Source organism: Chrysochloris asiatica, unplaced genomic scaffold, assembly GCF_000296735.1.
Source record: "Chrysochloris asiatica unplaced genomic scaffold, ChrAsi1.0 scaffold00247, whole genome shotgun sequence".
NCBI lineage: Eukaryota > Metazoa > Chordata > Mammalia > Afrosoricida > Chrysochloridae > Chrysochloris > Chrysochloris asiatica.
In genome coordinates, this window is record NW_006408765.1 from 2,696,841 (window position 1) to 2,719,046 (window position 22,206).

A 22,206-nucleotide genomic window follows, 5' to 3' on the forward strand; every position below is an offset into this window, starting at 1 on the left:
AATGCTCAGTAATTCTTATGGATTCTCACTTTGTTCTGATCTAATACAAATCTACTTCAAGATCAATTCTCTACCCTTCTCTTTCCTATCATACCACAAAAGAAGAGGACTGGAAAAACAAAGGGTTTACTGAAAAATCATCATAACTACACTCTCCTATCCTTAATATTTTACTGTGATGTTGCCACAGTTTGGGGTGGCTTGGCCCAGGACTGGGCAGTGTTTCATTCTGTTGTGCATAGGGTCGCTATGAATTGGCACCAACTCGATGGCACCTAACAACAACAACTAATCCTTGATACATAAAACCATCATTTGTCTGTCATTTTGTTGTTCTGTGATAGCCTGAATGTTGTTGTGATGCAGGAAGCTATTCCACCAGTATTTTAAATACGAGTAAGTCACTCATGGTGAACAGATTTTATCAGAGCTTCTGAACTAAGACAGACAATTAAAAAGGAGGGGCAAACCACTTCTGAATGATTAGCCACTTAAAACATCTTATAAATAGCAGGAAATATTGTAAGATATAGTGCCAGAAGATGGCCCTCTCAGATTAGAAGTCACTCAAAATATGACTGGTGAAGAGCTTCCTTCTTAAAGAAGAATGGACCATCAAATGTGGATTGATCAACGATTTCAGGATGTTCAGGTTGTTGTTGTTGTTGTTGTTATGTGCCGTGGAGTCGCTTCCAACTCATAGCGACCCTATACAGGGTTTCCGAGGCTGTAAATCTTTACGGGAGCAGAAAGCTCATCTTTCTCCCATGGAACAGCTGGTAGTTTCAAACTGCTGACCTTGCAGTTCGCAGTCTGATTCGTACACAACTCAAAATAAGTAGAAACTGCTTCAAACATCCATTAATAATCAGAACACTGAATGAACAAAGTATGTGTTTAGAAAAATAGGAAGCTGTCAGAAATGGAATGGAATGCATAAGATCATTACCCTAGATATTAGTGATCCAAAATGGATTTTGAGTGGCCCTTTTGAATCAGACCATCACAGGGTTTACTATGTTGGAAATGACAAATTGGAAGATGAAAGGCATCATGGTCATCATTAAAAGAGGATTTCAAGATTTCAAATGCAATGCTGTCTATGATAGGGTAATATACATGCACCTATATGGAAGACAAGTTAATACCATTATTATTCAGATTTATGCACCAGCTACTAGAACTAGTAATGAGGAAATTGTAGGATTCTACAAACTTCTTCAGTCTGAAAAATGATCAAACATCCAGTTCAGATACATTGATAATTACTAATAATTGTAATGCCAAAGTTGGAAACAAGGAGGAAGGATTGGTAGTTGGAAAATATGGCATTGGTGATGGAAAGCATGGTGGAGAATGATTGCATGAGAGAATTTTGCAAGACCAATGAATTATCCATTGCAAATACCGTGTTCAACAACATAAAAGGTGACTATACATGTCACCAGATGGATTGCACAAGAATAAAATAGATTACATCTGTGGGAAGAGAAGATGGAAAAACATATCATCAGCCAAAACAAGGTTAGGGGCTGACTGTGGAACAGACCATCAACTGCACATATAAAACTTCAGGCTGAAGTGAAGGAAAGTTAAAACAAGTCCACTAAAGTCAAAATATGACCTTGATTATACCTCAGCTGAATTCAGAAGACATCTCAAGAACAGATTTGATGTACTAGACACTAATGACCTAAGACCAAAGGAGTTGCTGGATGACACCAAGAACATCATACAGTAAGAAAGCAATACGAACAGTAGAACAAACCATCAATTGCTCATATGAAACTTCAAGTTGAAGCTGAAGAAAAGTAAAACAAGTCCACTAAAGCCAATACATGAGCTTGATTACAAAGGTAGGAAAGAAAAAAAAAGGGAAAGACTAAAATGGATGTCAGAAGAGACTTTGAAACCTTACTCTCTAGCCTAGAGAATCTAAAGTAAATGTAGGGAATGATAAAGTAAAATAGCTAAACAGAAAATTTAAAAGAACAGCTCAAGAAGGCAAAGTCCACTAATTACAGTGAAATGAGCAAAGATCTGGAGCTAGAAAACCAAAAGGGAAGAACAGGCTCTGCATTTCTCATGTTGAAATAACTGAAGGAAAAAAATAAGTTTTGAGTTGCAGTACTGAAGAATTCTCTGGGAAAAATATTGAATAGTAGGAAGCATCAAAAGAAATTTGGAAGAAAGTTCCTGGCCATCTAATTGGAAGAGATTGAATTGTATCCATTCTGAGGAAAGGAGATGCAGCAGATTTGTTCATATAGTTGAACAATAGCCCTAGTATCTCAAGAAAGTTCAATGTTGCTGAAAATAACTCAAAACTGATTGAACAAAACGTGTATAGGAAATGGTCAGAAATTCAAGCTGCATTGAGAAAGGAACGTGGGATAAGGATGATATCATATGGATCTTGATTCTTGTATTTTGGACATATTTTCAGGAGGAAGACATCATGCTTGGTAAAACTGATGATCAGCAAAAAAGAGGAAGACCCACAACAAGATAGACTGACATGGTGGCTGCAACAATGGCCTCAAACATAATAGATATTCTTTTGTTTTGTGATATATAGGGTTGTTATGAGTTGGAACTAACTTGATGGCATCTAGCAACTACAACAATCTATTTATATTTAGAAGATCCCCAAATCTCTGATTCTACTGCTTTGAATTGAGCTTAAAAGCAAAACACACCACGTTGTTGTGTTAAGTAATGTCAAGTCAGTTCCAACTCATAGCATCTCTGAATGCGATTTCTGAGTACAGGCTGGTGAGGTTGTACTGCCAATGTTGTAATTCAAACCAACTTTGTGGTTCAGTGCTTATCCTGTAGCACCACACCAGCACTCATTAAGAACATCAAAATCTCAATATGCATGCATCTATCTATCTATCCATCCATCCATCTATATATCTATTCATTCATCTACCTACATACTTGCCTCTCCACCTATCTATTCATCAACGAACCAACTAACCAATCATCTACTTAACTGCATAACTACCAAACTACCTAATTATGAGATGCAGAATCCTGCAACAGTAATTTAATACCATATTTTTATTACTACAGATGAGTTCAAGTTTTTAATACTCCTCAAGAATGTATCATTATAACTGATTCATAACTGGTGAATGGTTTGCTTCCTTTTATAAAGTTGTTAAGTGCCATCAAGTAAGTTGCAACTCATAGTCACCCTGTATAGGGTATCCAAGGATTTGAACCACCATCCTTGTGCTTAGTAGTCCAGTGCTTATCCATGAGCACCACACCAGGATTTATTTTATAAGGTGCTGTTGTTACTGTTAAGTCCCATTGAGTCATTTCTGACTCATAGCAACTCTAGTGGTTTTGACCAGCAACATATAGGTAGCAGTCCAGTACCTATCCTATAGCACCACACCATGACTCCTTTTTATAAAGTAGAAAATAATTTTTGGAAAAAGTAAACCAAGTACAAACCAAATTATAGAAAGAGTACAAGTAAAAGTTCATACCAGTTATACCATTATTATTCAAATGTATACACCAACCACTAAAGCCAGTGATGATGAAATTGAAGAATTCGGCCAACTTCTTCAGTATGAAATAATTCAAGCATGAAAGCAAGATGTATTGATAATTACTTGTGATTAGAAAGCAAAGGGTGGAAACAAAGAGGAAGGATCAATGGTTGGAAAAGAAGGCCTTGATGACAGAAACAATGCTGAAGATAGCATGACAGAATTTTGAAAGATAAATGACTTCTTCATTGCAAATGTCTTTTTTAAACAACATAAAGACCTCACCAGACAGACTACACAGAAATCAAATTGACTATATCTGTGAAAAGAGGGTGGAAAAGCTCCATAGCATCAGCCAAAACAAGGGCAGGAGCAGACTGTGGAATCAATTGCTCATATGCACATTCAGACTGAAGCGGAAGAAAATGAAAACAAGTCCATGAGAGCCAAAATATGACCTTGAATATATTCCACCTGAATATAGAGATCATCTGAAGAACAGATTTGATGCATTAGACACTAAAGACTGAAAAACAGAATAGTTGTGGGATAACATCAAGAACATCATACAGGAAGAAAGCAAAAGGTCATTAAGAAAACAAGAAAGAAGGAAAAAACCAAAATAGATACAGAGACTCTGAAACGTGCTCTCTAGCACAGAGCTACTAAAGTAAATGGAAGAAGTGAAGACATACAAGAGTTGAACAGAAAGTATCAAAGGCCAGCTCAAAAAGACAAAGTCAAATATTATAACAAAACATGCAAAGATCTGGAGTTAGAACCCCAAAAGGGAAGAACACACTCAGCATTTCTCAAACTGAGAGAACTGAATAAAAAATTCTATCTTCCAACTTGAAGTACCAAAGGATTCTTTGGGCAAAATACTGAATGATTCAGAAAGTATCAAAAGAAGATGGAAGGAATACACAGAGTTGCTGTAACAAAAAGAAAGTTGACGTTCAACCATTTCAAGAGGTACATATGATCAAGGGTCAATGATCTGGAAGGAAGAAGTCCAAAGTGCATTGAAGGCATTGGCAAAGAACAAGCCTCCAAGAATAGATGGAATACCAGTTGAAATTTCCAGCAAACTGATGTGACACTGGAGTCACTTATTCATTCATGCCAAGGAATTTGGAAGACAACTACCTGGCCAACTAACTGGTAGAGATCTGTATTTGTGCTCATTCCAAAGAGAGATAACCCCCAGGAATGCGGAAATCATTGGACAATATCATTGATAGCCCATGGGAGTAAAGTTTTACTAAAGATAATACAAAAACAGCTGCACCCATACATTGGCAGAGAACTTCTAGTGGTTCAAGCTCGATACAGAAGAGAATGTGAGATGAGAGATATTGTTGTTGACATCAGACGGATCTTGGCTGAAAGCAGAGAATACCAAAAAGATGTTTACTTGTGCTTTACTGACTACATAGAGGCTTTCAATTGTGTGGATCATGAAAAACTAGGGACAGCATTGTGAAGAATGAATGTTCCAGAACACCTAATCATGCTCATGAGGAACCTGTACACAGACCAAGAGGCAGTGTTCAAACAGAAAAAGGGAACACTGTTTTAAAATTAGGGAAGGTGTTCACCAGGGTTGTATTCTTTCAACGTACTTATTTAAGGCGTATGCTAAGCACATGATCAGAGAACCTGGATTATATGAAGAAGCACAAAGCATTAGAACTGAAGGAAGACTCATTAACAATCTGTGATATGCAGATGATACAACTTTGCTTGCTGAAAGCAAAAAAGACTTAAAATATTTACTGATGAAGATAAAAGACCATAGCCTTCGGTATGAATTGCATCTCAATGTAAAGAAAACAAAAATCCTCACCACTAGACCAATAAACAACATTCATATAAATGGAGAAAAGACTAAAGTTTTCAAAGACGTCATTGTGCTCAGATCAACCAACAACACTCATGGAAGCAGCAGTCAAGAAATCAAAAGACATATTGAATTAAGCAAATATGCTGAACAAGACCTTTTCAAGTGTTGAAGAACAAAGATATTAGCTTGAGGACTAAGGTGCTCTTGACCCAAGTCACAGTATTTTTAATAACCTCATATGGGTGCCCAAATTGGACAGTAAACAAGGAAGACTGTAGAAGAATTGATGCATTTGAGTTATAATGCTGAAGGAGAATACTGAAAGTACCATGGCCCGCCAAAAGATCAAACTAATCGGTGTTGGAAGAAATGCAGTCAGAGTAGAGTGCTCCCTGCTAGGCTTCATCTTTCATACTTTGGACATATTGTCAGGAGGGACCAGTCCCTGGAGTAGGATATCATATCTGGTACAGTGAAGCGTTGGAGAAAAAGAGGAAGACTCTTAGCGAAATGGATTGGCACAGTGGCACCAGCAAGGGACTGAGGCGTACCAATGATTGTGAGGTTGGCACAGGAGCCGGCAGTGGTCATTCTGTTGTGCATAGGGTCACTATGAGCTGGTACCAACGTGATGGCACCTAAAAACAACAGCATGTAGAAGTTAACAATCTTTAAATTTATTTACTAAAATTATGGCTAGGAATGCTTTTGTTATTTCCAGGGGTATGAATGAAGTTACAACACACAACTGAAAATACATGTTTAGAAAGCAGCAAAAAGTTCAAATATAGAGATAAAGGTTTCTAAGTTATTCATTAAATTTGTAAGAGTAGAAATGATAAGAGCGGAGATGATAATGATATAAAAAGGCAGGGTTACTTTATTTATTTATTGTGTTAAATATCCTTTTTTTTCAAGACAGATAGAAGAGTGAAGTTTTGTTCTTATAGTATTATTCTGAAAACTGAGCACAGAGCTTCACAGAAACTAAAAATCAATCTTATAAAGAAATGAATTTTGATAATGGAGCAAACGAGTTTAAAATGTATATATATATACATATATATATATACACATATCTGTTGTTCATTCTGATCAGAGTTAATATTTTGATGAGTCTATGACCCAGGCAGAATCCCACTGCCACTGGGTCAGTTGTGACTCAGAGCACCTTTGTATAGGGTTCCCTGGCTATAAATCTTTATGAGAGCAGAAAGCCTCATCTTTCACTTATGGAATGGCTGGTTGGTTTCAACTGCCCATCTTGTGGTAAATAGTCCAGTGCTTATCTTACTTCACCACCAGAGCTCTTTTAAAAAGAATAAGCAGAGGAATACTACAAGTAAATGATATTTCCATTTAAATTGCACAAAAGTTTCAATAACTTTAAATTTATTGTTGATAAGTTAGATATTATTTGAAGAGTTAAAATATTTAAATACATTCTCTTTTTAAACAATTAAAAATAAATGGCATTCCTTTATCATTTTGGGTACTGTTAAATAATCCAATGAAAAATCGTTTTTAAGATAAAAAAGTTGAGAAAAAATGGAAGAATTTCTCAAAATTTTAAATTTTTTTAATATAAAACAAATAATCAAATACAGCTCTAACTTGCACAATTTAAAAACATAAACTAGGAAAGAACTACTCAAAATGATTACTTTGATCAAACAACTTAATTTAGACAACGCTATCACATAGACTTGTCTTAACTTGACTAGTACATTTCTAAGTACATGTAACCATAAACATTCTGTGCCTGTAAAACTGAACAAATGTGCACACTCATAGCCATTCTTTATTAAACTTTCTAACAAAAAGTTAAAAAGAAAAAAAAATATCATTATTACTGAATCCATTTTAAAAGGGAAATAGTGTGAATATGTGTTTTGCTAATACGTTCTCAAATATGTACTTATCAGAAGATAAATATAGGTTTTGTTATTATAATATCATGAAAAATTAAATATGACAACAGTTCAAATCATAATTTGTATCAATGTGGCTATACATTTCATAATAATTTATTAGATAAAAGGTAGAGCACAGACAGACCCATGGAGAAACAACTTAATTGAGACAAGGATGACTATACGAAAGTAAAATGTTATTGAAACATTTTGAATATTTGAAAAAAAATTAATTTATCTTTTCTTCACATTTTCTATAATATTTTTGCATGGCCCTTACCAACAAGAAATTAATTAATTGGCTTTTTATGAGTGTTAAAAACCTAGTAGTATACATATTGCTTGTTTATAAAAGAAAAAGAAAATAAGTCATATCTGGAAAAGTGTCATCCAGGCTCCTACATAATTAATGAAAGTTTACCTACTTACCTTGTAATTGAATCTTATTTTCAGGACTCTGAACCAGAACAGAACTGACAGAATCTAGGTTGTCATAATTACTGCAGCCAAGAGGGCCTGTCCGTGTTTCTGTTACCTGATGAACAAAAGAGTAACCTTATTATTTAAAGCAGAATTTACAATGCTGTTTTGGTTCGATATCACTGTCATCATACACTAACATACACCTAATGATAAACATCAAGAAAAGGTCTGAAATCTGAAACACACCAGCAATATTCACCACTATGTACAGAAGGAGTTCTGGTAGTGCAGTGGTTGCCAATTGGGCTGTGAACCTTAAGATCAACAGTCTGAAACTACCAGCCACAATGAGGGAGAAAGATGAGACTGTCTGCTCCAGTAAAGATTTACGGCCTCGGAAACCCTCTACAGGGTCGTTATGGGTTGGAACCAACTGGATGGCACTTAACAACATGTACAGAAGAGAACAATCACTCTATTTGTCCTCAATTCCATTTTCTTACCTTTAATCAAGCATAAGTCCACTAGGAAAATAACATTAGCCTTCTCTGGTCAAAAACATCACTCATATAATTGTTATCATGACTGAGACTGTCACAATTGTAAAGGTAGAAGTTGTGTAACAAAAACCAGGGAGTAGTCAATCTTACATTCCAGTAACAAGAGGACACTCGGACCACCAAGGGAGAAGAAGAAGAGTGGAATGCAGGACCCTATCCAGAGAAGCAGAGACACCAGAGATGGAGGCAGAGATGGGGGCATGGAGAGAGGCAGCTGAAGACTCTTGATTCATGGAAAGAGAGGGATTGAGAGCTGGCAGCCAGGAGGTAGACTTGCAGAATGTGCCCTTTGGTGGTGTAAATTATTATATATGCCTGAGTGTTTTTAAAAAAGAGCTAAAATGAACAGAGAGAAATACTGTTAACTGACGATACATGGAGGGGATTATAATCATTGTAATGAAACAAAGTATATGATTTGTTAAACGTAAAACCGATGATCTGCTCTATAAACTTTCACTCAAATCACAATAAAAGTTTTTTAACCACCCCCCCAAAAAGACAGTATCACTCATAAAAAGTTAGTGCTTCTAACCTAGATATGCAAAGAGATCAAGATACTGGGGATCAGAATTATCTGCTAGTCAGTCTACTTTGCCTGAAAACTTTTTTTTTTTAATTATACTTACACATCATGTTACAATTTCCCCTTTATTATATAGTGACATAAAATCTGAACTCTTTTGCTTCTCCACAACAGGCAGGTTTTATCTTCCTCAAGCTAGACATTTTTATTCTATGCTTGTGCTATTGCACACCCCAGATCTTCTTGAATTGAAAAGATTTCTTTTCCTCCTTTGATTAATGAATGTTATCAAGATTAGATTCATGTTCAAAAACCCAAAGTATCCCTTGATGACTTCCACGTTTATCATTTTACCATTTCTATACAATTATGGTTTGCAGTGCTCAGTCTTAGTACTTAATTATATTATCTCATATTGAGTCAGCTTTTTTCCTGTGGTGTCTTGGGATGAATAATAGCAGGAGATGAGGAGGCTGAAGTTTGATTAGTCATATAGGTTGGAAATTTTTCCTGGGGATGATTTTCAATGGAAAAAAAATATTTTAAAGCACAGCAGTACTTACTAAATATCAGTAGTGATATTTGTGTTTAAAAAATATTCTCTTCTTAGCAACCACAATGAGCTTTGTAAAACATAATCCAGATCTTGTCATTCTATTGGTTATCAGTTCTACAATGGCTTCCTATCTCAATCTAAAAATCCAGAGGCATTTTTAGGATTGAAAAGATGCCTTCTTCTCCATTCTCTGCTATCTAAGGCCATCTTCCCATCTCTTTCTCATTGACTCTGCCCAGTTATACTGGCTTCTTTTCTGTTCCCCAAAAAAGCAAGGTGTCTTCTTGCCTCAAGATCTTTGACCTGTTGCTCCTGTACTTAAGATGCTCTTCTTCAAAATATTTGTAAACTCACTCCTTCAAGTTTTTGTCCAAATGTCATTTTCTTAAGACTACTTGGACTGGCCAATTTTTAACAAACAGACAGACATATTTCTCTTTTTTATCCATATATGCATTTCCCCTTACTTTGACTAATTCCATAGTACTTATTACTTCTAATAATGCTGTATTCTTATTCATTCAGGACTACTGTTGATATACATCAATGGAATACAAACTCCATATTATGAGTATCGCTCTCACTCGTATTGCCTTAATGATCTTCCACCTTGCACAATACACAATAATAAGCATCTACCATACCAAACATAGCTGTATTTTGATCTTTCTGATTTGAATTCACAAAACATTATCTACTTTAGTATAAAAAAAATCACACCTTCAGTACATCCAATAAAAAATTATAATATACTTAAGAATCCAACATACCCTATTAGTGTCAGCAATAATAGTATGTTTGTTATTATTTTATTTGTTTAAACACTAATAAAAATGAAGGCAAATTGAAAAGTACTTCTACAAAGTTATCAGTACAAACTTGCATGGGTTTATTACAAACACAATGTCTTTAAGCATGTCTCTCTAATCAGTAAATGGCTGTAGACCAATTCTATCAGTAATATAGTTGTTTTTGTTGTTGTTGTTGTTAAGTGCCATAAAGTTGGTTCTGACCCATAGAGACCCAGACAGAGTTTCTGAGGAGCAGCTGGTGAGCTTGAACTGCCGACCTTGCGATTCAAACCAACTCTGCAGTCTAGTGCACTAATCAACAGGGCCACACCAGTACTGCTTATTCCATTAGCGCATTTTCAAAAATTAGATGCCATTAGAAATATGATTTTGAAGCCAAGAATTATATGGAAATTTTAACAACACACAGTGGGTATCTCCTTAAATCACTGAAACTTTGAAACAAGTTGCTGTAACAACAGTTTCTAGATGGATCAAGCATTTTAAGGAAGATTGTGAAGACCTTAATGATGAATTCAAGTCACACAAGTCAGCTATGCAAATATTTTATGGGATTTTAAGCAAGTGTTCTAGTTAGATGTTCTTGATGGACACAGACAATCTTGGGACTTATCAGGAAAAGTTTTTATCAAGAAAATTGCAACTGCATTAATGTGAAAAAGGCCAGGAAAGTATGAATTTTTTATTTGTTTTTCATCATGACAATGTACTCATTCTTCTAGAGTATTAAGGGCTCGCCTATGAGCACTTCATTGGGAAACGTTATCCCAACCACCCTAAAGCCCTGATCTTGTCCCTTCAGATTTCTTTTTTTCACAAAACTCAAATAATATTTCAAAGGAACACAATATTAGTCCTTTGAGTATGGCAAAGCTATTGTTTGAAAGCCATATAAATACAAGTGCACAGAATTTTTCAGGGAAGGGTTGTTGTTATTAATGTTAAGTGCCATTGAGCCCGTCTAACTCATAGAGACCTGGGAAACCACCTACCTTTCTGTTAACTGTTCAGTGCTTATTCTACAAAGCCATACGAGGACTCCAAGGAATAGAATCTATTTCTTAACATAGCCTCCATTTAGGTATACACATCTGAAGTTGGAGACCTTCTGTGGCCCTGTAGGATAATGCACTGCACTGTAAGTTCAGTTTGAATGCAAGGTCGGAAGTTAACAACAATGGAAGAGTGTGGCACTACAGGATCAACACTAGAATGCTAACCATGAGATTGATGGTTCAAACCCATCAGCTGCTCCTTGGAAACAATATACAGTGTTGCTTTGAGTCAGAACCAACTCATGGCCCTTAACAACAACAACGACAAGGAAGGGTTGGAGCCCTGGTATGGTGCTATACAGGATAAGCATTTGACTACAAGGTCGGTTTCAACTGCAAAGTCGGCTGTTCAAACCCACCAGCCGCTCTACAGAAACCCAATATAGGGAAGGGTTGTTGTTGTTACTGAGTGCCTTCTAATCAGTTTTGACTCATAACAACCCTGTATAGAGTTTCAAAGCATTTAATATCTTTGCGGAAGCAGAATACCTTATTTTTCTCCAACATAGTGGCTGGTGGCTCAAACCACTGATTCCGCAGTCTAGTGTTTATGGTATGGAGTCTGCATATCCTCAGGGAAGGTTGTTGTTGTAGTTGTTGTTAAGTGATGTCAAGTTGGTTCTCACGCATTAACTGTATAGGATTTTCAAGGACAGCCTGGTGGGTTTGAACCTTGCAGTTCAAACCGACATTGTGGTACAGTGCTTTATCTTTCAATATCATACCAAGAAACTATATAGACCTAGTGGTTACGAGAAGGAGCTATGGTAGCTTAGTGATTACAACTCGGGCTAGTAACCTCAAGGTCAGCAGTTTGAAACTACCAGCCGTTAGATGGAGAAAGATGAGGCTTTCGCTCCCGTACTGATTTACAGCCTCAAGTACTATGAAGGGTCACTATGAGTCGGAACCAGCTCCATGGCACATAACCACCACCACCAGATGGTGGCTATGTCAAGAAAAAATAGATTCACATTTTCATATTTTAGTTTAGTACAGTGTCTATGATATTGTAGCAATACTTTTTTTTACTTCTCCTTTAAAAGAAAATGAGAAAAGAAAAGCCTAGTTCTAACTCTGCTAAAAATGAATAACTTTTTTTTTTCCAGGGGAAAAAAAAACTTCCTATGTTGCTGTGAGTTAATATGCTGGACTGCAAGGTTAGCTTGAACAGCAAGGTCAGCAGTTCAAGCTCACCAGCTGCTCCTCAGAAATCCCATATAGGGTTGCTATGAGTCAGAACTCATTCAGTAGCACTTAACAACAACAACTGTCAGTGTTAGCATATCAATTATATTGATATGTTTTTGTTTGTTCAGCAATGGATACATGAAAGTTTCATTATGGGATCTCCATGCATAATGTGGAGTCCTGGTGTGATAGTGTAGGATAAGCACTAGATTGCTAACTGCCATGATCAGCAGTTTAAACCCACTAGCTGCTCCTCAGAAACCACGTACAGGGTTGCTATGAGTCAGAAGGAACTCAATGGCCCCTTAAAAACAACAATGCACAACGTACATATGTAGGAGCTAGTCAAAAGCTAAATTTAGAATTAAGCATATACTCAATTAAAACAAGAGTAAAAACATAGCCCCAGAGATAATTTCGACTCATATCGATAAGAAGGCTTCAGAGACAGAAGCAGACCACTTCATCTTTCTTCTGTGGAGTGGACGGGGAGTTCAAAGCACAAACTTTTCTCTAGCAGCTGAATGCATAATCCACTGTGCAACCAGGGTTCCTTAAATGATGCGACCAAGTTGGTCCTGACTAGTAGCAACCCTGGAAGGGGTTTCTGAGGTTCTAAATCTTTACATGAGAGATAAATTTCATTTTTTCCCCTGAGGAATGAGTGGTAGATTCAAACTACTGACCTTGTAATTAGCAACTCAGTTCATAATCCACTATGCTACCAGGACTCCACTTCTATTGGCAGCCCATTCACTTTCAATATTCTCCTTCAACATCATAACTCAAATGCATCAGTTCTTCTATGGTCTTCCTTATTCACTGTCCAGCTTTCGCATGCATGAGGTTATTGAAAATACCATGGCTTGTGTCAGACACACCTTAGTCCTCAAGCTGACATCTTTGTTCTTTAAAACTTTAAAAAGGTCTTGCGCAGCAGATTTGCCTAATGCAATATGTCGTTTGATTTGTTGGTCTTAGGCAACAGATTTGCCTAATGCAATATGTTGTTTGACTGTGCTTCCATGAGTGTTGATAGTTGATCCAAGAAGAGTAAAGGCCTTGACAACTTCAATCTTTTCTCCATTGATAAGAATGTTGTTTATTGGTCCAGTGGTGAGGTACATCACAGTATAATAGGAATAGTCTACATGACTAAGCTTTAAATGTGGGTATCAGAATAAGTAGGTGGCTCAATGACACAGATCAGGAAAGAAGCAATAATGAGCAACAAACAAAAATATTGTCTATGTCTCTTATAGAGCACAATCAAGTAGTCTATCAAAGAAATTATGAATAGATGAAAAATCTTTTATTATTTTTAAATATAGAATTAAATGTATGTATATCTCATGAAACTTCACAAACACATCCAACAAATGCACATACATTACAGACAACTGTGCGACAGTGCTATTGCTTTAGACCTTTTTTAAAGTGAAACAAATGATTAAGACACCATTTTGACTGAATTGATTAGTATTCATCAACAATTTATCAAATGCAATATCATATGAATATTACATCACTGACTGCAAATGTTTTGAATAATTTTATAAGCGCACAATTGACTATATATGAAACATTAGAATATTGATCAAATACAAGCAACTTCATTTAAGATGAACTTGAAAACACTTAACAACAACCACACCTCATTTAAGAACCCTAGTTGAGGCACTGTAGGATACGCACTGGACTGGTAACCACAGGTCAAATTCACCAACTGTTCTTGGAAAACCCTATACAGGGTCACTATGAGTCAAAATCCACTCTATGGCACTAAGCACCAATTACTTCATTTACAAAACAGAGAGGCAGCCTAGGGACTTCCTTTTTAAGTTTAGTATTCTCTTCTGATGATCCAATGTCTTGCACAAAGGGATGTTAATATTTAAGAGGAGACTGTCTATTCCATGCTGTAGCAAGAGAAATCCACCTAAAATAGTGGAGTTCCTGATTAGGGAGTAACACAATTTTTTAACAGTTTTTATATCCAGACAAATACAGTGCTAATTATTAACTACTTTCTTTAATAGATCCCCATATTTTGCCCAACATTAACTCATAAATTCCTTACTACTGAATCTACTTCAAATGTTCTTGTTCCAGGGGGAAAAAAAACTTCCTATTCTTTAATCTCTACTCCCGTAAAGATTTACACCCTCGGAAACCCTGTACAGGGTCGCTATGGGTCAGAACCGACTCGATGGCACATAACAACAACAACAACATTCTTTAATCACTGAAAACATTTTTTGATTTTTAAGAAATCTAAATGAGAGAGCATTAACATTAAATATACTCGACTCATAGTGCATTTCTGATGTCTTAAAAAGTCTTGTCATCGACACTAGAGCATTGACATTTGTTTATCACAAATAATTTATTACAAATAAAAATATACTATTGTATAAATTTTTCTCTTATAAGTTTATTGATTTTAGGATTTCTTATTTGTTAAAAATATTGGCTAAAAATTTACAATTCTGATATCCAAGTAAAGATTCACTTCCAGAATATATAAAGATACGTGTTTGCGGACATATGAAAGCAGATCAATGAATAAAGAACACCAAAGTGGCACTGATATCTTTAAATTACGGCATTTGCAAAGAATAGTAAGTATAACAAGGACTGTCTTGGAAGAAGTACAGTTAGATTGTTGTTTAGATTTCCTTTCACATACTTTGGACATGTTATCAGGAGAGTGAGTCACTGGAAAAGGACATCATGTTTTGTAAAGTAGTAGTTGTTGTTAAGTGCGTTAAGTCAATTCCGACTCATATGGACACTGTATAGGGGGTGGGAGGAGCAGCTGGTAGGTTTCAAGTGCCTGCTTTGTGGTTCGCTGTCCAGTGCTGATCCTACAGCTCCATACCGAGAGTCTAGAGTCAATGAAAAAGAAGACCCTCAACAAAGTAGATTGACACGGTGGCTGCAAAAAGGGGATCAAAAATAGCTATGACTGTGGTGACAGCTCAGGATTGATCAATGTTTCATTCTGTTGTACTTGAGTCCCTATGAGTTGGAAGCAACTCGATTATACCTAACAACATAACAACAATGACATATTTTTCTTAATAATTTATTCCAGATTTCCATCGGTTATTAGGTTTCAATTTTTAATAAATAAAGTATATTTTATTTAATAAAATGAGTGCTGAATTCAGGTATTTAATATTCAAAAGCCAAACCCTGAGATGCCAAGGATATGACAAAGAAACCCAACAGGTCTACCTGCAAAGATTTTTTTAAATGACTTTTTCAACAAAATTAAAAGCATTGTTTTCCAAGGTTATAAAACTATTTGATAGAATATGGTGGCTAGCTGTGTGCCATAGAGTCGGTTCTGATCCCTAGTGACCCTGTACAGGGTTTCCAAGGCTGTAAATCTTTATGGGAACAGAATGCCTCATCTTTCTCCCATGGAAAAGCTGGTAGTTTCGAACTGCTGACCTACGGTTTGCAGTCCGATTCATTACCACTACGCTACCAGAGCTCCTTTGATAGAGTATATATACTAAGAATTTGGATAGCAAAGTTCACAAGATATTTTAATATCTAACTCCTTTATTTTACCCTGAAGTTTTCTTTATTTTCTTCCATAGAAATTGTAAAGTTACATTAAAATAACCCACTTACATTATCTTCTTTACTCTTTTAACTGAAAACTTCCTATTCATATTTATAAACATTGTATGGCATATTGTAGGAATTCAACAAATTTAAACCTAATTAACGGATACCAATTGCCTTCAAGTTGACTTCATCGCAAAGTTGTCCTGTAGAAAACAGTAGAACTGGCCTATAGGTTTTCCAAGGCTGTAAATCTTTCTGGAAGTAGAATGTCACATACAACTGGTGAGTTTGAATCCACAACCTTTCGTTAATCACTATTTCACCAGGGCTTCTAATTAGTACATAAATATTTTATTTTTGGTTAGAAAGCTTCATTATAAAAAATACTTAATTCGTTAAATTTGTTTGAGAGCCTCTTTGAGAAAATGCAACAGCAGCATAAATGAAATTTTAAAGCTATTATAAGTGTTAGAAATCATCTAATCCCACCATCTAATTATACAGATCATGTAATTGAAGCCTAGCGAGGTTATTGAGCTACCATAATACTATGTAAGAGTCCTGGTGTGGCTCTGCAGGGTAAGCCCTAGACTGCTTACCGCATAATTGGCTGTTCAAACCCACCAGGCAATCCTTGGAAACCCTTTACAGGGCTACCATGAGTCAGAACAAAAAGGCTTTTGATTGTGTGGATCATTACAAACTATGGACAACATTGCAAAGTATGAGTATTCCGGAACACTTAAATGTGCTCATGAGGAGTCTGTACATGGACTGAGAGGCAGTTGTTCTAACAGAGCATGGGAACACTGAATGGTTTAAAATTAAGAAAGGTGTGTGACAAGGTTGTATTCTTTCACCATACTTATTCAACATGTATGCTGAGCAAATAATCTGACAAACTAGGTTCTATGAAGAAAAATGTGGCATCAGGATTGGAGGAGGACTCATTAACAACCTGCGATATGCAGATGATACAATCTTGCTTGATGAAAGTGAAAAGGACTTAAAACATTTACTGATGAGGATCAAAGAGCACAGCCTTTGATATGGATTACATCTCAATGTAAAGAAAACAAAAACCCTCACCACTGGACCAATAAACAACATTCTTATCAACCTAGAAAAGACTGAAGTTGTCAAGGAATTCATTCTTCTTTTAGATCAAATATCAACACACATTGAAGCAGCAGTCAAGAAATCAAGTGATATATCGCATAAGGCAAATCTGCTGCACAAGACCTTTTTAAAGTATTAAGCAAAGATGACAGCTTGAAGACAGGCTCACTAACGGCTGAAATTGACTAGATGGCACACAACCACCAACCACCACCACCATAAGCAAGCAAATGGAAGCAGAACTAGAACTGGAATCTGGACCTTCTTATTCATAAATCAAACCCCTATTCTAAGCATATCGCTATGACTTCCCAAGCTCTATAATTAACAAGTTTCTGAAACTTTGGTTGGCTTAATCTGTCTAATTCATTTTTACTGTCTCTCTCTCTTGTAAAAAAAGTTATAAAAAAGCACAATTTAATTGGTATGAATTGATGTGAAACTCAATTAGAATAGTGTAGTGTCTTGGGTCATCCTCATGAACAATAAATACTGCTATGAATATTCGCTGGTTAATCTAACTTTGACAGAATGCCAAATGAATTAGCTTTTATTGTAAGTATTAATTTACGAATGCCTTGAAATATAACTCCCTGCATATTCTTATTCTACTCCAGAATTTTAAAAAGCAAAATACAAGTGTTTATTAATCTTTATTATGCCCTAAAACAGGATTCTATCTGATATTACCACAAAAAAAATGGATCCTTTACAATTAACACATTGGTAACACTATCAAGGAGTCATGTTGTGGCATTGTAGGATGAGCACTGGACTGAGAACCACAGGTTCAAATCTACCTGCTGCTCCTTGGAAACCCTATGCAGGGTCAATATGAGTAGGAACAGACTTAAAAACAACAACAGCAGCATTATAAAACTAACAAAATCTTCAAAAGATATTATGTATATATGTATATGAGTGTATACATATATGAAGAAAAACATGGCATCAGGATTGGAGGAAGACTCATTAACAACCTGTGATATGCAGATGATACAACCTGTTTGCTGAAAGTAAAGAGGACTTAAAACGCTTACTGATGAACATCAAAGAGTACAGCCTTCAGTATGGATTATATCTCAATGTCAAGAAAACAAAAAATCCTCACCACTGGACCAATAAACAACATTCTTGTCAACAGAGAAAAGATTGAAATTATTAATGACTTCATTCTTCTTGGATCAACCATCAACACTCACGGAAGCAGAAATCAAGAAATCAAACGACGTATTAGGCAAATCTGCTGAACAAGACCTTTTTAAAGTGTTAAAGAGCAAAGATGTCAGCTTGAGGTCTAAAGTGCACCTGACCCAAGCCATGGTATTTTCAATAACCTCATATGCATGCAAAAGCTGGACAGTGAACAAGGAAGACCGTAGAATATTGAAAGTGTCATGGGCTGCCAAAAGAACCAATAGATCTATTTTGTAAGAAGTGCAGTCAGATTGCTCCTTGAGGCCAACATGGACAAACATCATCTCTCATATTTCAGACATATTTTCAGGAGGGACCAGTTGCTGGATAAGGGTATCATGTTTGGTAAGGTGTAGGGTCAGAGAAAAAGAGGAAGACCCCCAATGAGATGGATTTGCCAAGTGGTAGCATCAATGGACTCTAGCGTGGTAACAGTAATGAGGTTGGCCCAGGATCGGGCAGTGTTTCGTTCTGCTGTGCATAAGGTCACTAAGAGTAGATGGCACCTAACAACAACAACAACCAACTCGATGGCATCTAATAACAACAACAACAACCTTGTGGTAGCCACCCAACACCTCATCTACAGGACAGAATCATATATAGATATTATGTGTGTGTGCTTTTTAAAAACTGAAGATAGTGCCTTGTGAAGATTTGTCATCCTTTCAAACATGAGCACTGAGTTTAAAACTATTTTTACTATTTAAGTTTTTACTGTTTTCTTTGCCAGTCATTAATTATTACTGCAATATTTTTGTGTATATTACATGTCAAACTTTAATTCAGTATAATCTTAGTCCTTTATCATACTATTGCATTTTTGGAGCTTCATTTTACAATAAAAAAAATACACTTTCAAGCATATTATTAATTATAAGAAACACTCAAGAAGAATGTCATACTGGAATAAACATTTCAGTAGCAAAGTTTTACTTAATTTTTAAAATTAGTGTATTACAGTAAAATGTGTAGCAAAAGTGAACACTAACCTATAAAATGGTGCATGTCATCAGCTGAAATATATACTATATATTTTTTGCACATCCACATAATAATAACTATTACATTTTAGTGTACTATGTGCAATCAATATGGTGTTATAAAATATATTTGACATTGTCAGTGTTTCTTTGAACTTGCTCCAACAAATTAGTACCAGTTAAAAAGAGTAAATGATGTGTAATCAATGGCCAGATGACTTTCAAATCTTTACATAACAAGTACAAGCAAAAATCAATGCAAGTTCAATGTAAAGGAGAATATACCATTGTTGAATTATGTATCTATGCAAGTGACTTTATGTAATATCTATTTCCCCTAACTCCCCATAATTTCAGTAGATAATTTATTTTTAAATAATAGAATCACTCATCTAAGGGCTCATATTTTTTTTTTTTTAAAAAGCCTACTTAGATATTTTTCTACAAAAAGAGGCTAACATTTGAAAAATTAAAATATGTCATTCAAGAACAATTTAACATAATATATGTACACCACATAAGGATCCCTTTTTGGGTAACAGTCAAATGCTCAGCAATCCCATGGGAGAAAGACCTAGTGATCTGCTTCTGAAAAGATTATTCATTGCCATATAATCCATTTAGACTCACAGTGACCCTGTTGTACAGACGAGAACTGCCACTTACTGTTTTCAAGGCTGTAAATGTTCATGGAAACAGACTGCTACAGCTTTCTCTTGTGGCTGGATTTAACCAGCCAACCCTTCAGTTAGTAGTTATACTGTGCCATTAATGAAGCTTACGTTCTAGAAATCCATATAGGGGAATTCTAAAAGCCATGGTATTTTCAATAACCTTGTATGCATGTGAAAGCTGGACAGTGAATAAGGAAGACTGTAGAAGAAATGATGCATTTGAGTTATGGTGTTGGGGGAGAATACTCAAAGTGGCATGGGCTGCCAAAACAACCAACAGATCTGTGTTAGAAGAAGTGCAACCTGAGTGCTCCTTGAGGCCAGGATGGCCAAACTTCGAATCTCATATTTTGGACATATTGTCAGGAGGGACCAGTCGTTGGAGAAGGATATCATGTTTGGGAAGGTGGAAGGTCAGAGAAAAAGAGGAAGACCCCCAGCGAGATGGATTGGCAAAGTGGCAGCATCAATGGGCTAAACTGTAGCAACAATTGTGAGGTTGGCCCAGGATCGGGCAGTGTTTTGCTCTGGTGTACATAGGGTTGCGATGAGTTAACGGCACCTAACAACAACAACCAACTCGATGGCACCTAACAACAACAACTCTTTCGTTTGTGGTTCCTATGAGACAGAATTGACTTGAAGGCACCTAAAAACAGTAACACCTAACATACATGAACAAAATAAACATTATTAATTATGGTGGTGGTGGTTATGCGCCACGGAGTTGGCTCTGACTCAGAGCGACCCTGTATATGGTTGCCGAGGCTGTAAATACTCATGGGAGTAGAAAGCCTCATCTTTCTCCCATGGAATCACTGGTAGTTTTGAACTGCTGACCATGAGATTAGCTGCCCAACCTGTAACCAGTTTGCTCCCAGAGCTCCTTCCACTATGTTACCAGGACTCGACTATGAATTATAAATTGTAAAAAATATGAGAAACAGATAGAGCCAAAGTATATTTATTAAGATTTGAGAAGAGTAATACAAAAAATAGTACACATGTGTTATTTAGGTACTAAACAGATTTTCAGTTCAGTTCAAACTTATATTTGCCATCATGAGTCTACATATAACTTCAATGATTGGTCTACTTTTCACATCTCACCGATTATCTTCCATTAAAATAATTCATATATACTCTATCTGCTTATATTCACTTATAAACCTGTAAAGAGAGACTACAGGAGGCTCTGTGCTTTAGAGAACACATTAAAGCACACATTATACCCAGGACTAAAAAGTGTTTTCCCAAGTTCTTTAAATGTCTATTTAGTCTGATATCAAATAAAGTAAACTGGACACAGTTTAGTCAGAAAAGGATTGCCAAATAACATTAGGACCTCTTTGTGGTAAACACGGTTACCATGGAATTTAATTGTGTGACACTTCATCGGTCCTGGAGAGGAAAAGCCTATAGGCTCACTCCTAAAAATGTCATTTTGATTCATTTTTGAAATAACACAAAGCTTAAAATCACAGCAATCATTGGAATGATAAAGGGAGAAAAGCTTTCATTAGCTTCGTAACTATACAAGTATACATTTAGAAAACTGAATCTGTTCTAAAAGCTACATTTGTGGTACCTATGACTGGTAATGTTGTATACATGGAAACCGTGTACTTCATTATGTGAGATCTAAAGGAATATTGTTATTACACCATGGTAGGTAAAGGGTTTTCTGATGTTTTCAATATTAGTAATAAAAAAGCAAACTCTTACTGCCAAAGGGCAGTTACAAACAACAGAAACAGATTGCCACTCGGTTCAGGGTCATGAATGCTGACGGCATTCTGGTGAGTGTCATTAGGTGACCACTGTAGTTGTTACTGCTACTGTTGGACTGTAAATGCCACTTCTGTACCAGAAAAATTACATTTTAGGAGACTCGGGCGCCAGAGGTACTTCTCTATTACATTACATTAAAAAAAATAAAATAAACACAATAGCAGGTAGTATTCATTCGGTTCATTTTAGAAATGAAAGCGAATCAAAGAAGTAAAACAGTATGTGGTTTAATTTTCTATGATATTAGTCCAGTTACAGTTTCATTGCCTAGTTACTGAAATGACTACAAACTTCAAAGCACAAATTAAATACAAAGTATTGATAAAATTAACTTCAGGATACAAATACTATTTTTTAGAGCTTATATAAATAATCACATAAAACTAACAGTATTTTATAAAAAATTTCAACAATGATGTGCTCAAATATCCCAAATAAATGAAAATACACAGCTTTACATTAAAAGCTA

At 35.9% G+C, this 22,206-nt stretch overlaps 1 protein-coding gene across 2 annotated transcripts in view; it reads right to left on the reverse strand.

Annotated features, from left to right (window-relative positions):
- BRINP3 (bone morphogenetic protein/retinoic acid inducible neural-specific 3) overlaps positions 1–22,206 on the reverse strand; it is a 737,483-nt gene that overhangs the window by 303,294 nt on the left and 411,983 nt on the right. For both annotated transcript variants that reach the window (XM_006873665.1, XM_006873664.1), the window contains one exon: positions 7,698–7,803. In XM_006873665.1, coding sequence (XP_006873727.1) covers positions 7,698–7,803 — 106 coding nt within the window. The remainder of the gene's footprint in view (positions 1–7,697; positions 7,804–22,206) is intronic.